General features: G+C 39.5%; 1 protein-coding gene across 3 annotated transcripts in view; it reads left to right on the top strand.

Moving 5' to 3' along the window:
* The first annotated feature begins 5,916 nt into the window (after window positions 1–5,916).
* The window catches only part of LOC135101218 (ribose-phosphate pyrophosphokinase 1), a 32,775-nt gene continuing 26,088 nt past the window's right edge, over window positions 5,917–12,603 (top strand). For all 3 annotated transcript variants that reach the window (XR_010269158.1, XM_064004840.1, XM_064004841.1), the window contains exon 1: window positions 5,917–6,156. Coding sequence is in view for 2 of the 3 variants with exons in the window: in XM_064004840.1 (XP_063860910.1) it covers window positions 5,942–6,156 (215 nt within the window). In the remaining variant the exon portion in view is untranslated. The remainder of the gene's footprint in view (window positions 6,157–12,603) is intronic.

The raw sequence follows: 12,603 nt of genomic DNA, 5'->3' as shown, positions 1-12,603 counted from the left end.
CTGTGCCATCTAACCCATGCCACCATTCTCATTTTCATTCACATCATCCCATCATGACATCTGTCATGTTTCATGCATGTAACTTATCTCCTTTGGTCTTATCTGTGACTTGTGCTGCATTCAAGATCTGCATGATGATGACTCTGAAGTGTGTTCCTGAAACATCTACTTGACATAATGAAGAAAGTAAGCAGACCTGTGCAATCAGATGATGTAAGTGGCTAAGTGTCACCCCACCTGAATCCCAGAGATTCTATAATATTTTGAACCTTCTAAATTCTGAGCTCATCATTTTTGTCAAATGTACTCTGGAATTACTATTGAAAACCTGCACACTCCAAATATCTTGGAGTACTCACTCACTAACCCAAGACACTGAGGCCAGAGAGTGTAGAGTGACAAACCTCTTCAGTACTGATAGACTGGATAAGGGTAGGAAGTGGAGTAGCTGGCCAAGGGTGAACATTTTGTTCATAATGTAGCAAATATTAGAAGCCTGTTAACAATGAAAGTAATGTTTTGGAATTATTATTGACTAAATGGTTTTGAACCATTATGTACAGTAATGTTATTTGGTACTATTTGGATTTTCAATGCTCAGTGGCACTGCTGTAGCATCCCTTTTGTAAGCATGAGGCATCAGGGTCCTGGTACTGACACTTAAAATTCTGCCAGCTTGTATTGTTTTATGTACTGTAAGCAGAGCTTATTTAACTTACAGATCCACATATGCAATTTGTCAAATTTGCTTGGGGTGGGGTCTGGTCTAGTTATATACAAGGATGACAAGGTAGAGATACTAGAAAGGTTAATAAAAATGCTTTTAAAAAGCACTTGTTGTCATGTTGAATCATCTCAGAGTGTGATCAGGACCAAACAATATGAAGGTGGTACCAAATTAAGCATTGAGTGTGGAGATATTTACCACCATCTCAGTGGGATGTGTCAGCCTTTTGTCTACTTACAATAATATATTACCTTCCTCTTTCATAAGACAAACTCTTTTTGTGTTTCTTGTTGATAATATATACTGTCTTTAGAACTCTCTCTCTTTTTATATGTTCTTTGTTTTAGTATTCAGTTTCCTCTTTTCCTGCATTACATAACCTCACTAAGATTCATTGCACTCCAGGTCTTCAGCACAGTGCTAAATAATTTATTTCTGAAGCACTTCAGAAAGTGACTAGACAAAACTGTGAGAGGTAAACACATTATCAGGCAGCTGGATCAAACACAATAATGGGCAGGAGTGTTTAAATCAAGCAATGAATGACACCATTGCCCCATCTTTTTTTTTTTTTTTTTTTTTTTTTTTTCTCCCACAATGTTCATTCTGGAATGTAAATATAAGATACTGACAATTACTCCTTTCTAATTCTTATGACTTATATTTGATTTTCCTCATACAATTATGTATTATTCAGTTTTAATTATAGTCATTATTTTCACTTCACTCTTTGCTATACCTGAACTATACATGCAGTCAGTTCCATTCAGTATTTTATGTCATATTATGAATACTTTATTTCTTTAAGACTATTACAAGTCATATTAATTTATATGGATCATCTTGGTTGTAGTGGAAACAGGTTAGTAAACAGAAAACTACATGCTTTGTACTGATCCGTGAAGGGAAAAGAAAAGAAAACTGAAACATGGACTGATTTAGATCTAGATAGATTGGCCATGAGAAGCTGTTGCTAGGAGGCTGGACACCTGTCAGTACATTCACAGGAAAGGCAAGTTTGCAAGGCTACCTATATGGCTAAGATGATCAAGGCCCAAGTGATTTATTTATTTATTTATTTGTTTTTCAGCCTTATCTGTCCTGTTACTATACATGGAAGACAAGAAAAGGACTGTGATAACTAAAAACCAAGGAGAGCAAGTACTGTGCACATGGATTTTCATAGAAGGCACCTTTCTTATCCCCATTGATTCTTTCATTAGGAGATTTTGGTGGAAATAAGATTTCAAGAGATACTAGTAGATCTATTGTGCTTGTTGTTCTTCTCAGGTAGTTTATCTTCACAATACTATACATGAATGCCTTATTACTTCAGTGAGGCACAATGATTGGTTACCCTTATTGGTCTATTACATAACATCCTCATAAGAAAACATGACATGACATGACGTAACCCTCTTCATCACAGCACTTATGTACATTTGTTGTCTTCTGAAAGGAGACTGATATAACATTTTTTCTTTTTTGATACATAAATGTATTGCATGTGGGCCAGTTTATAATATGCAACTAACGTCTAAATGCAGTAACACAGCAACCCAGATGGTACTTCTTGAGCTAGTCTGTTTTGTGGCCTGATCAAGGGAAAGTTAACATGATGACTTGGACTGTGTCTTGATGGGATGAGGTGATGTGCCAACCTGGGAGGTAGGCATGTTATCTTAACTGTACATATTAACAAACTACAAATAGTCTGTAATCTCAATAATTATCTAGAATAAGTTGAAAACAAGCATAATACATGACTGAAAACTCAAATTCTTCATACTGTAAGATCCTGGATATACTCCTTGTTGTGTTACTAGAAGAAACAGAATGCACTGAAAGCCACAGTACATTTAGGGACCACAGGAGAAAAGTGTAGTTGTTTCCATTTGTGCATCACAGTAATTTATAGTCTTATACTTTCTATTACAATGTATATGAGAAGTTAATGGTTCTCTTTGCAATGTAACTCAGGTGTCCATGATTTCTATAACATTTATTTATTGAGAAAGTGTAGGTTAATAAAATTATTCAGGATTATGCAAATGGCAGGAATTACCTTAATAAATATAATTGTAAGTGATATTGATGCTATTGCGATTTATGTCAGGATAGTGAGTTTCACCTCTTTATTGTATAAATTGCAGTATGACTCATTTCAGTGGGCACTGTTCCCCTTGAAATGATAATCAACCTATTCTTCAAGTTTTGTCTTTTCTTTCAGCCCCTTAATCAGTTTGTGAGAAGGCAGCTTGGCTGTGTATATGTGTGTGTGTGTGTGTGTGTGTGTGTGTGTGTGCACGCGTGCACTAGGCTCATTCTGTCCCATCTTCACATCTAATTTTATCTAGCTTGGCTTTATATTAATGAATATTCCTTGCTGGAGTGGTATAGAATAGGTGGACAGCCATCAGCAGTTGATGGAGGTCAGGAAAGTCTTTATGCTATAGTATAATTAAAGATGTTGAGGATGATCATAATTACAGTGTTAACCTCTTGTTCTCAGTGCTTAGAATGATCCTGAGTAGATTCAAACCCAAAATTTCAGGTGCTTATTGAACAATCTACTTCCTTGTTCAAATATACTGCCTGCAGATGCCCCCCACCCCAAATTTATATGTACTATATATATTCATCAGTGATGTTAGACCTACTATTAAGTTTGTCTTTCCATTTGGTACACAATGTATGTTGGGGACTTCAGGTTATCAGAAACTGTTCAGATGAGCTGGGTAAAAGAAGCCCAAGTATACATATTTTCTATGCCAGTAAACTACTTAGAATGTCTTCACGATCTTCAGCCTACTACATAATCTTACTACAGGACAAAGGCCTTCCTCAACGGTCAGAAGAGTTCATTTACTACTGGCTTAGGGTGTCTTAGGGTGGAGGCATATGCATGAAAGCAGAAATCTCCAGTCTGTTCTGTACTGAAGACAAACTTGTAAAACAAGAATTGCTTTATTGCAATGAAATCCTCCATGAATAATTTATGATGAAACCCATGGATATAACTGTGATGTCCCTTGCTGTTGGCATTTGGGATGATAAAGCTGAAAATTTTTTGTTGAGCATGCTGAAGTTCAAGCATAAGAAAATCACCTTTGTGTTGCATTGTTCAGCCATGGAATTCTTTTCACCAACATATGATTGAGATTTCTATTTGTAGCTTGGAAAATATTTAGTTAACAATATCAGCTTGCTCTCAGAAATGATATATTTGAGTTGCTAATCTACAGTCTTTGGCAGCCTAATTCTTTCCCATTTCCACTTAATGCACCATCAGTTTTTCATATTTTGTGCAGACTTTTAGCTCAATAAATGAAGATAATAGTTTAGTTGTAATTGCTATATTTTTATTTGTTTCATTGACTGACATACTTGATGCCTTGTTCTGAGTCACCTACTTATTCACTCACTTGCTGACTAGACCCATCAAGTAAGAAAAGTAAGAAGGCACATACTACTTTCATTTACTCTGAAGTTCTTCTTTCATGTTCTCTTCATTATGGTAAGAGCTCTGAGTGTAAGAAAACTGTCATTTACAATGAGTACAGTATTCAACTTTTATTTCTGTGTCAATATTATAATTCTTTGGTTAATTCTTTTCATTTCTAAATATTCCACTTGAACATTCAGAGTGACATTACACCATTATGGATCCTTTCCTCACAGGCTCACATCCTATGTTGTCCAAAACTTTCCCTAACATATTATGATACATATATGACATGTTTTAGTGGAAAGCACTGTGAGACATGTTGGAGCCATGGAAATGTAAAAATTACAAGCTTAAGTGAAAGCATTACTAAGAGATATTAAATTTCAATATAAGAGAACACACTTTTGTCTCTTGCTAATTATTCATAGCTTGTCATTCTCATATTAAGAGTTTACACAGTATCTTCCCATTATAAGTGGATTTTCATCATCAACCACCTTTTTCACTAATCTTGCATCCTACATTTGCTTCAGTCCAGCTTTATACCTCAAGGCTGCTTTAATACAGTCAGGTCTCTGCCAGTATGCAATATTCTCCTGCAGTCAGAAAGCAGTTTGCCATTAAAGCACACTGTAACGTGGGAACTCAAAAGTCAAAACCCCAATGTAGAGGTGTGCTGCAACAAGCCCCATAAAAGGATGTGAGCCGCCGCCACACATTTCTTTCAAGACGGAGGTTTTAAGCCACTTTTCTAGTTTTGATTAATCCCTTCGGTTCTTATTCTTTGGGGACTGGCACCTCAGTGGCCCTTTTCACCCGCAACTGCCACATACAGACAACTCCCTACTTGAAGCAGCTTTCTTACCTTTATTTCTAACAAAAGCGACTTTTTTTTTTTTTTTTTTTCATGGCAGATGTCATTGGTTAGAGCTGCCTTTAAGGTGTGCCTTCTCACCCACCGCCTCTACATCTTCCTCTCTCTTACCTGTACATTTTTTTTTTTAGTATAATACGAACAAGGGGTCCTACAATAGCAGCACACTATACTTTTGTACATATATGTTAACGATGTGATATTCTACATTAAAAGCTCATATAGAGCGTTGCGTGTCAGCGGAATGGATTAGGAAATACAAAATAGAAATAAATAGATGAACAAATTCTGTTTATTGCTAGAAGTGGAGTCACGGCATGACCCATCACGATCTTTTATATAGGGGTAAATACATATATGAACTATATATTTTGAATTGTAATAATATTGATCAATAGTCTCTGAGAAGTTGTGAATCAGTATAGATTACATGAAACCAGAGTTCTGCTTCCATGGATCTATTTGTGTATATGTTAGTATCGTATTCTATATTAAAGAAACCCTCCCTCACCCTTGTTCGGAACTCTCGTCTCTTGATTCTAGGTCTTCTATACAAGCATACAGTACGTAAAGTAGCTGTATTGGTGTGCTTGTAGCAGTGAACACGCATTTAGCAACGATTATTCGTTGCAGGCCAGACAGGATAACATTTATGTAATATTATATAGTATATGCTCCTCATAATGCTGGAATAATGAATTCGCTTGTTATACTACGTATGTATTGAAAGGATTGCCACAGAATATCAGTCAGTAGGTATGCGACATAAACTATCATATATACATAGAAAGTATATGTGGCAACACAAATGATCGATAGTAATAATGCCTTTTTTTTTTTTTTTTTTTTTTGAAGCCTTGGTGGAGGGTGGCGGCGCGGCGGCAGTGTTGGCATGCCAGCAGCAGGTGGAGGTGGTGCCGCCGTGCTCGAGTGTCCGTACGCAGTGAGGACTGATATTGTGCTCGGGGAACTTCTACCTGCTAGGATGCCCAACATAAAGATCTTCTCGGGCTCCTCACACCCAGACCTGGCCCAGAGAGTGGTGGACCGCCTTGGTATTGATTTGGGCAAGGTGGTGACCAAGAAGTTTTCAAATTTGGAAACATGGTAAGATTTACAACGTAATTACTTGTGTTGTATCGTGATGTCAACATCACGACATCCACAGATGCACATGTAGCTATTGGTGACGAGGACTTGGTACAGACATGTGTCTACGAGTTATTGTGATGATAGAAGCCAGGTCGCCATTCGTGATCTGCATACGATCCATGGTGATCACCGGGGCTGGTCAGACATCATGGGGACCACGGAGGGCAAGAGCAGGTGGAAATTAAATTCTGGTAAAAATTAGGAACCTGATACGGATTATAAATTAATACGCGCCTGTGCCCTTGCGTGTCCCCCCTCGTGGGCCGCCAGACATCCAGGCAGACATGCTGGCGGTGGCGGACAGGGGATAGCAGGGTTCATGAGTGTGTGTGTGTGTGTGTGTGGACGACGGTTTTACGGGAAGGCAGGGCTATCATGAAGGTTGATGGTGAGGAGGCGAGCGTATGTGTGGCGAGGGTGTGTTGTCAGTCCTTTTAACATCAAAGACGAGGTGGTCATTGTGCGGTGACCTTGAGGAGGATAGGTGTTGCTGGGGGCGGGGCGAGGGACAGGGAAGGACCCACTACCTCGGCTCCATCAGGCTGCCTCCACCAACCTATCACGTGATTGGTGGTTGGTAGGAATTCAAAGTTGAAAGCAAACCACAAATTGCAGCTATTTTTCATAATTGATCCTGTTTGTTGCCTGGAGCCTTTGGGAATCTGCTGTAACAAGATATTAGGGAGAGGGGAAGTCACGTGTAGCTAGATGCAGTCAGACCATGACGATCCTAAAAGAACAAAAGCCAGGGGCTAATAAGTTATATATGGAATTGATGACCACAGAAAAAGAAAATTATCAGGGAAAGTCAGAATAAGCGGGGTTTACAAGAGATATGAGAGTTGAGGACAACCTGCGTATATTGAATTACTACATAAACCAAACTGACAAAAATATAAACAAGAGCTATGGCGTAGGAAAAAAAAAAATGTCAGCATATTCATATTAATAAAGCATTGATTGAGGGCAAAGGGAACAGTTAAAGTATAAATAGTGCATAAAAGAAAATTGCAGTAATGATAAGGCAAAGATCAAAATTGTCGGGAACAAAAACTGAAATGGAATTAGGAAAGATTGTACCAGTTCCACAATGCTTTCTCTCTCTCTCTCTCTCTCTCTCTCTCTCTCTCTCTCTCTCTCTCTCTCTCTCTCTCTCTCTCTCTCTCTCTCTCTCTCTCTCTCTCTCTCTCTCTCTCTCTCTCTCCAGTCTACTGACCAAAGTAATGCTAAATGACTTGGACATGAACACCCATGGGCATAAAGACCTTTAGATAAAAATCAATACACAGATTTTTGTTGATGATGGAATAAAAGATTAGCAAAGAGTGTGGATTAGAACTTAGAAGTTTCAGCAATACAGAGAACTTACAAGAGATAGAGCATATAAAAATAAATAAAATAGAATATGCGAGTAATAGTTCTAAAAAAAAAAAATGCTTTAACGGACCTAGCTCAGGTACTGTAAATGTTCCTGTATATAAGGGTGTGTATGTGCCTCTATAATCATAAGTGAATGTTTAATAGTTTACTATTTGCATGAAAACATATGCAATATACACAAGTATCAGTACTCATTTCTATATAAAGCCTTGAGCCAATGCTCATTTGTTACTAGAGTGTATTTTACCCGCTCATTGCCTGTGGGCATCACTGGCTCAGTGGAAGTGGCCACACAAAAATAGGCAGGCAGGCGACTGAGGTAATTTTGCAGTGGAATTAGTGTCATAGTGCCAAGTTGATTGCATATGTTGTTTATGAATATTGTAATATGTTGAGAGTGTTTTATACCAGTGTATAATGTTATTCTGTAGGAAATTGAGAACTTGTTCACAGTTCTTATGGTCATGCCTACCTCATCAATAAATGTTGGAGAGAGAATTGCCTTTCCTCGACCCTATGATGATGGGTGTGATTAGTAAAACAGATCATCCAATAGCTCAAGAAGGCTTGTCGGTGGCCTGCAATAAGAATGGCCCCAAAAAACTAGCAGTATGTCATACTATCTACTAATGAAGAGCTGCAATAAGATGATCATTGGCAAAACCTGCTGGAAATCTTTGGTAACATCTGTTATTGCATGGAACTAGTATTATAAACTACAACCTGGAAGAACTAGAAAACCAATTTTAAAACAGTGTACAGAAGACAGAAGTTATGCTCCAGCAGCAAGTGGGAGCCTCTCTGTTTCAAACTGGAATAATGAGGTGCCTAGATCCAAAGTAACATATGTGACATCTCACTCAAAATATATATTTTAATTCCATTGTCTTCCCCCACCATCTTACTATGACGGGAGACAAAAAACGTCAGAATTGACCTTGAAGGCCATCAGAAGCTGGTGGCAGAGTGAAGTAACTCCCTGACAGCAACACAAGATAGCTAGATTATAAAGTTCTTGTATGTCGCTTCAGCTTTTGCTTGATAAATTCATGAAATCATTAAACACTTTCTTTATTTTTGGCTTTAAATCGCATTAGAATACAGGAGAATGAAGCTACATGATATGGGAATATGGGAATAAACAATTGGTGGGCACTAGATACAATTTAATGCACTTGCATGATATTTATAACAAAATTAATCTGGAGAAAAACACTGACATACGTTTGTCTCTCAGAATGCTTTGATTTAATTTTGCCAGTGGTGGAAGCTGGATATCGCAGAAATAAGGATGTTGAGATAGATGTTTAGGACAGTGAGGGTGGACAGGATATGAAATGACTGGATCCAGGATATGGTGAAGGTGGTGGAGTTGTCAGTGAAAGTGCTGAAGAGATTACAATGGTTTGGCCATGTGAAGAGAAGAGATGAAGACTACATGGGAAGGAAAGTGATGGAGGTTGAGGTGCAGGGCAGGCATGGGCAAGGGAGACCCAAGCTGCACTGGAGGGACAGACTGAAGGACCTCTTGGAGGGGCAGTTGGAGGAGGAGCAGGTAGCGGACTGCAACCGGTGGAGACAACTAGCAGAGAGAGGTGACCCCCTTATGAAAATGTGAAATGTCAATAGAGTTATGAAAATGTGAAATGTCAATAGAGGAAGAAGAGCACACACACCAGTTAACATTTTGACTCCAAACTCATCTTCCTACCTCATTTCTTTGAGGGTGTATTGCATCTTGAATGTTGCAAAACTTTGTGTCTTATTTTTTTGGTTTTCACCACTTACATCACTCTGGTTCTTGGCACCTCATATATTATACAAAACATTGTAAAGAGAGACAAGTATGAATCAGTAGGAAAAATCATGAAAGAAGCACTGATAGATGAAAAGATGCATGGACAAAGGATATATAGGGAATACTTTTATAGATAGGAATACATTTTTTTTTTTTTATGTAGGAAGGACACTGGCCAAGGGCAACAAAAATTTTTTTTTTTTATGTAGGAAGGACACTGGCCAAGGGCAACAAAAATCCAATAAAAAAAAATGCCCACTGAAATGCCAGTCCCATAAAAGGGTCAAAGCAGTAGTCAAAAATTGATGAATAAGTGTCTTGAAACCTCCCTCTTGAAGGAATTCAAGTCATAGGAAGGTGGAAATACAGAAGCAGACAGGGAGTTCCAGAGTTTACCAGAGAAAGGGATGAATGATTGAGAATACTGGTTAACTCTTGCATTAGAGAGGTGGACAGAATAGGGGTGAGAGAAAGAAGAAAGTCTTGTGCAGTGAGGCATGCAGTTAGCAAGATCAGAAGAGCAGTTAGCATGAAAATAGCGGTAGAAGACAGCTAGAGATGCAACATTGCGGCAGTTAGAGAGAGAGGCTGAAGACAGACAGTTAGAGGAGAGGAGTTCATGAGACGAAAAGCTTTTGATTCCACCCTGTCTAGAAGAGCAGTATGAGTGGAACCCCCCCAGACATGTGAAGCATACTCCATACATGGACGGATAAGGCCCTTGTACAGAGTTAGCAACAGAGGGGTGACAAAAACTGGCGGAGACGTCTCAGAACACCTAACTTCATAGAAGCTGTTTTAGCTAGGGATGAGATGTGAAGTTTCCAGTTCAGATTATAAGTAAAAGACAGACCGAGGATGTTCAGTGTAGAAGAGGGGGACAGTTGAGTATCATTGAAGAAGAGGGGATAGTCATCTGGAAGGTTGTGTCGAGTTGATAGATGGAGGAATTGAGTTTTTGAGGCATTGAACAATACCAAGTTTGCTCTGCCCCAATCAGAAATTTTAGAAAGATCAGAAGTCAAGCGTTCTGTGGCTTCCCTGCGTGAAATGTTTACCTCCTGAAGGGTTGGACGTCTATGAAAAGATGTGGAAAAGTGCAGGATGGTATCATCAGCGTAGGAGTGGATAGGACAAGAAGTTTGGTTTAGAAGATCATTAATGAATAATAAGAAGAGAGTGGGTGACAGGACAGAACCATGAGGAACACCACTGTTAATAGATTTAGGAGAAGAACAGTGACCGTCTACCACAGCAGCAATAGAACGGTCAGAAAGGAAACTTGAGATGAAGTTACAGAGAGAAGGATAGAAGCTGTTGGAGGGTAGTTTGGAAATCAAAGCTTTGTGCCAGACTCTATCAAAAGCTTTTGATATGTCCAAGGCAACAGCAAAAGTTTCACCAAAATATCTAAAAGAGGATGACCAAGACTTAGTAAGGAAAGCCAGAAGATCACCATTAGAGCGGCCTTGATGGAACCCATACTGGCGATCAGATAGAACGTTGTGAAGTGGTAGATGTTTAAGAATCTGCCTGTTGAGGATAGATTAAAAAACTTTAGATAGGCAGGAAATGAAAGCAATAGGATGGTAGTTTGAGGGATTAGAACGGTCACCCTTTTTAGGTACAGGTTGAATGTAGGCAAACTTCCAGCAAGAAGGGAAGGTAGATGTTGACAGACAGAGCTGAAAGAGTTTGACTCAGCAAGGTGCAAGCACGGAGGCACAGTTTCGAAGAACAATAAGAGGGACCCCATCAGGTCCATAAGCCTTCCGAGGGTTTAGGCCAGCAAGGGCATGGAAAACATCATTGCGAAGAATTTTAATAGGTGGCATGAAGTAGTCAGAGGGTGGAGGAGAGGGAGGAACAAGCCCAGAATCGTCCAAGGTAGAGTTTTTAGCAAAGGTTTGAGTGAAGAGTTCAGCTTTTAGAAATAGATGTGATAGCAGTGGTGCCATCTGGTTGAAATAAAGGAGGGAAAGAAGAAGAAGCAAAGTTATTGGAGATAGTTTTGGCTAGATGCCAGAAGTACGAGGGGAGTTAGATCTTGAAAGGTTTTGACACTTTCTGTTAATGAAGGAGTTTTTGGCTAGTTGGAGAACATACTTGGCATGGTTCTGGGCAGAAATATAAAGTGCATGAGATTCTGGTGATGGAAGGCTTAAGTACTTTTTGTGGGCCACCTCTCTATCATGTATAGCACGAGAACAAGCTGTGTTAAACCAAGGTTTAGAAGGTTTAGGATGAGAAAAAAAGTGAGGAATGTATGCCTCAATGCCAGACACTATCACCTCTGTTATGTGCTCAGCACACAAAAACGGATCTCTGATACGGAAGCAGTAATCATTCCAAGGAAAATCAGCAAAATACCTCCTCAGGTCCCCCCAACTAGCAGAGGCAAAATGCCAGAGGCTCCTTTGCTTAGGGGGATCCTGAGGAGGGATTGGAGTGATAGGACAAGATACAGATATGAGATTGTGATCGGAGGAGCCCAATGGAGAAGAAAGGGTGACAGCATAAGCAGAAGGATTAGAGGTCAGGAAAAGGTCAAGAATGTTGGGTGTATCTCCAAGACGGTCAGGAATATGAGTAGGGTATTGCACCAATTGCTCTAGGTCGTGGAAGATAGCAAAGTTGAAGGCTAGTTCACCAGGATGGTCAGTGAAGGGAGAGGAAACCCAAAGCTGGTGGTGAACATTGAAGTCTCCAAGAATGGAGATCTCTGCAAAAGGGGAGGGTCAGAATGTGCTCCACTTTCGAAGCTAAGTAGTCAGAGAATTTCTTATAGTCAGAGGAGTTAGGTGAAAGGTATACAGCATAGATAAATTTAGTTTGAGAGTGACTCTGTAATCGTAGCCAGATGGTGGAAAACTCAGAAGATTCAAGACTGTGGGCACGAGAGCAGGTTAAGTCATTGCGCACATAAACGCAGCATCCAGCTTTGGATCGAAAATGAGGATAGAGAAAGTAGGAGGGAACAGAAAAGGGGCTACTGTCAGTTGCCTCAGACACCTGAGTTTCAGTGAGGAAAAGAAGATAAGGTTTAGAAGAGGAGAGGTGGTGTTCTACAGATTGAAAATTAGATCTTAGACCGCGAATGTTGCAGAAGTTAATGAAGAAAAAGTAGAGGGGGCTGTCAAGATTGCACTTAGGGTCGTCGACAGAAAGGCAGTTCGACCTGGGGACATTTATGGTCCCCTCCCCAGATGGGGACTCTGAGGCTG

This window comes from Scylla paramamosain, chromosome 6, assembly GCF_035594125.1.
Source record: "Scylla paramamosain isolate STU-SP2022 chromosome 6, ASM3559412v1, whole genome shotgun sequence".
Lineage (NCBI taxonomy): Eukaryota > Metazoa > Arthropoda > Malacostraca > Decapoda > Portunidae > Scylla > Scylla paramamosain.
Note: the sequence above shows the minus strand (reverse complement) of the source record. Positions and strands in the feature narration are given on the sequence as shown.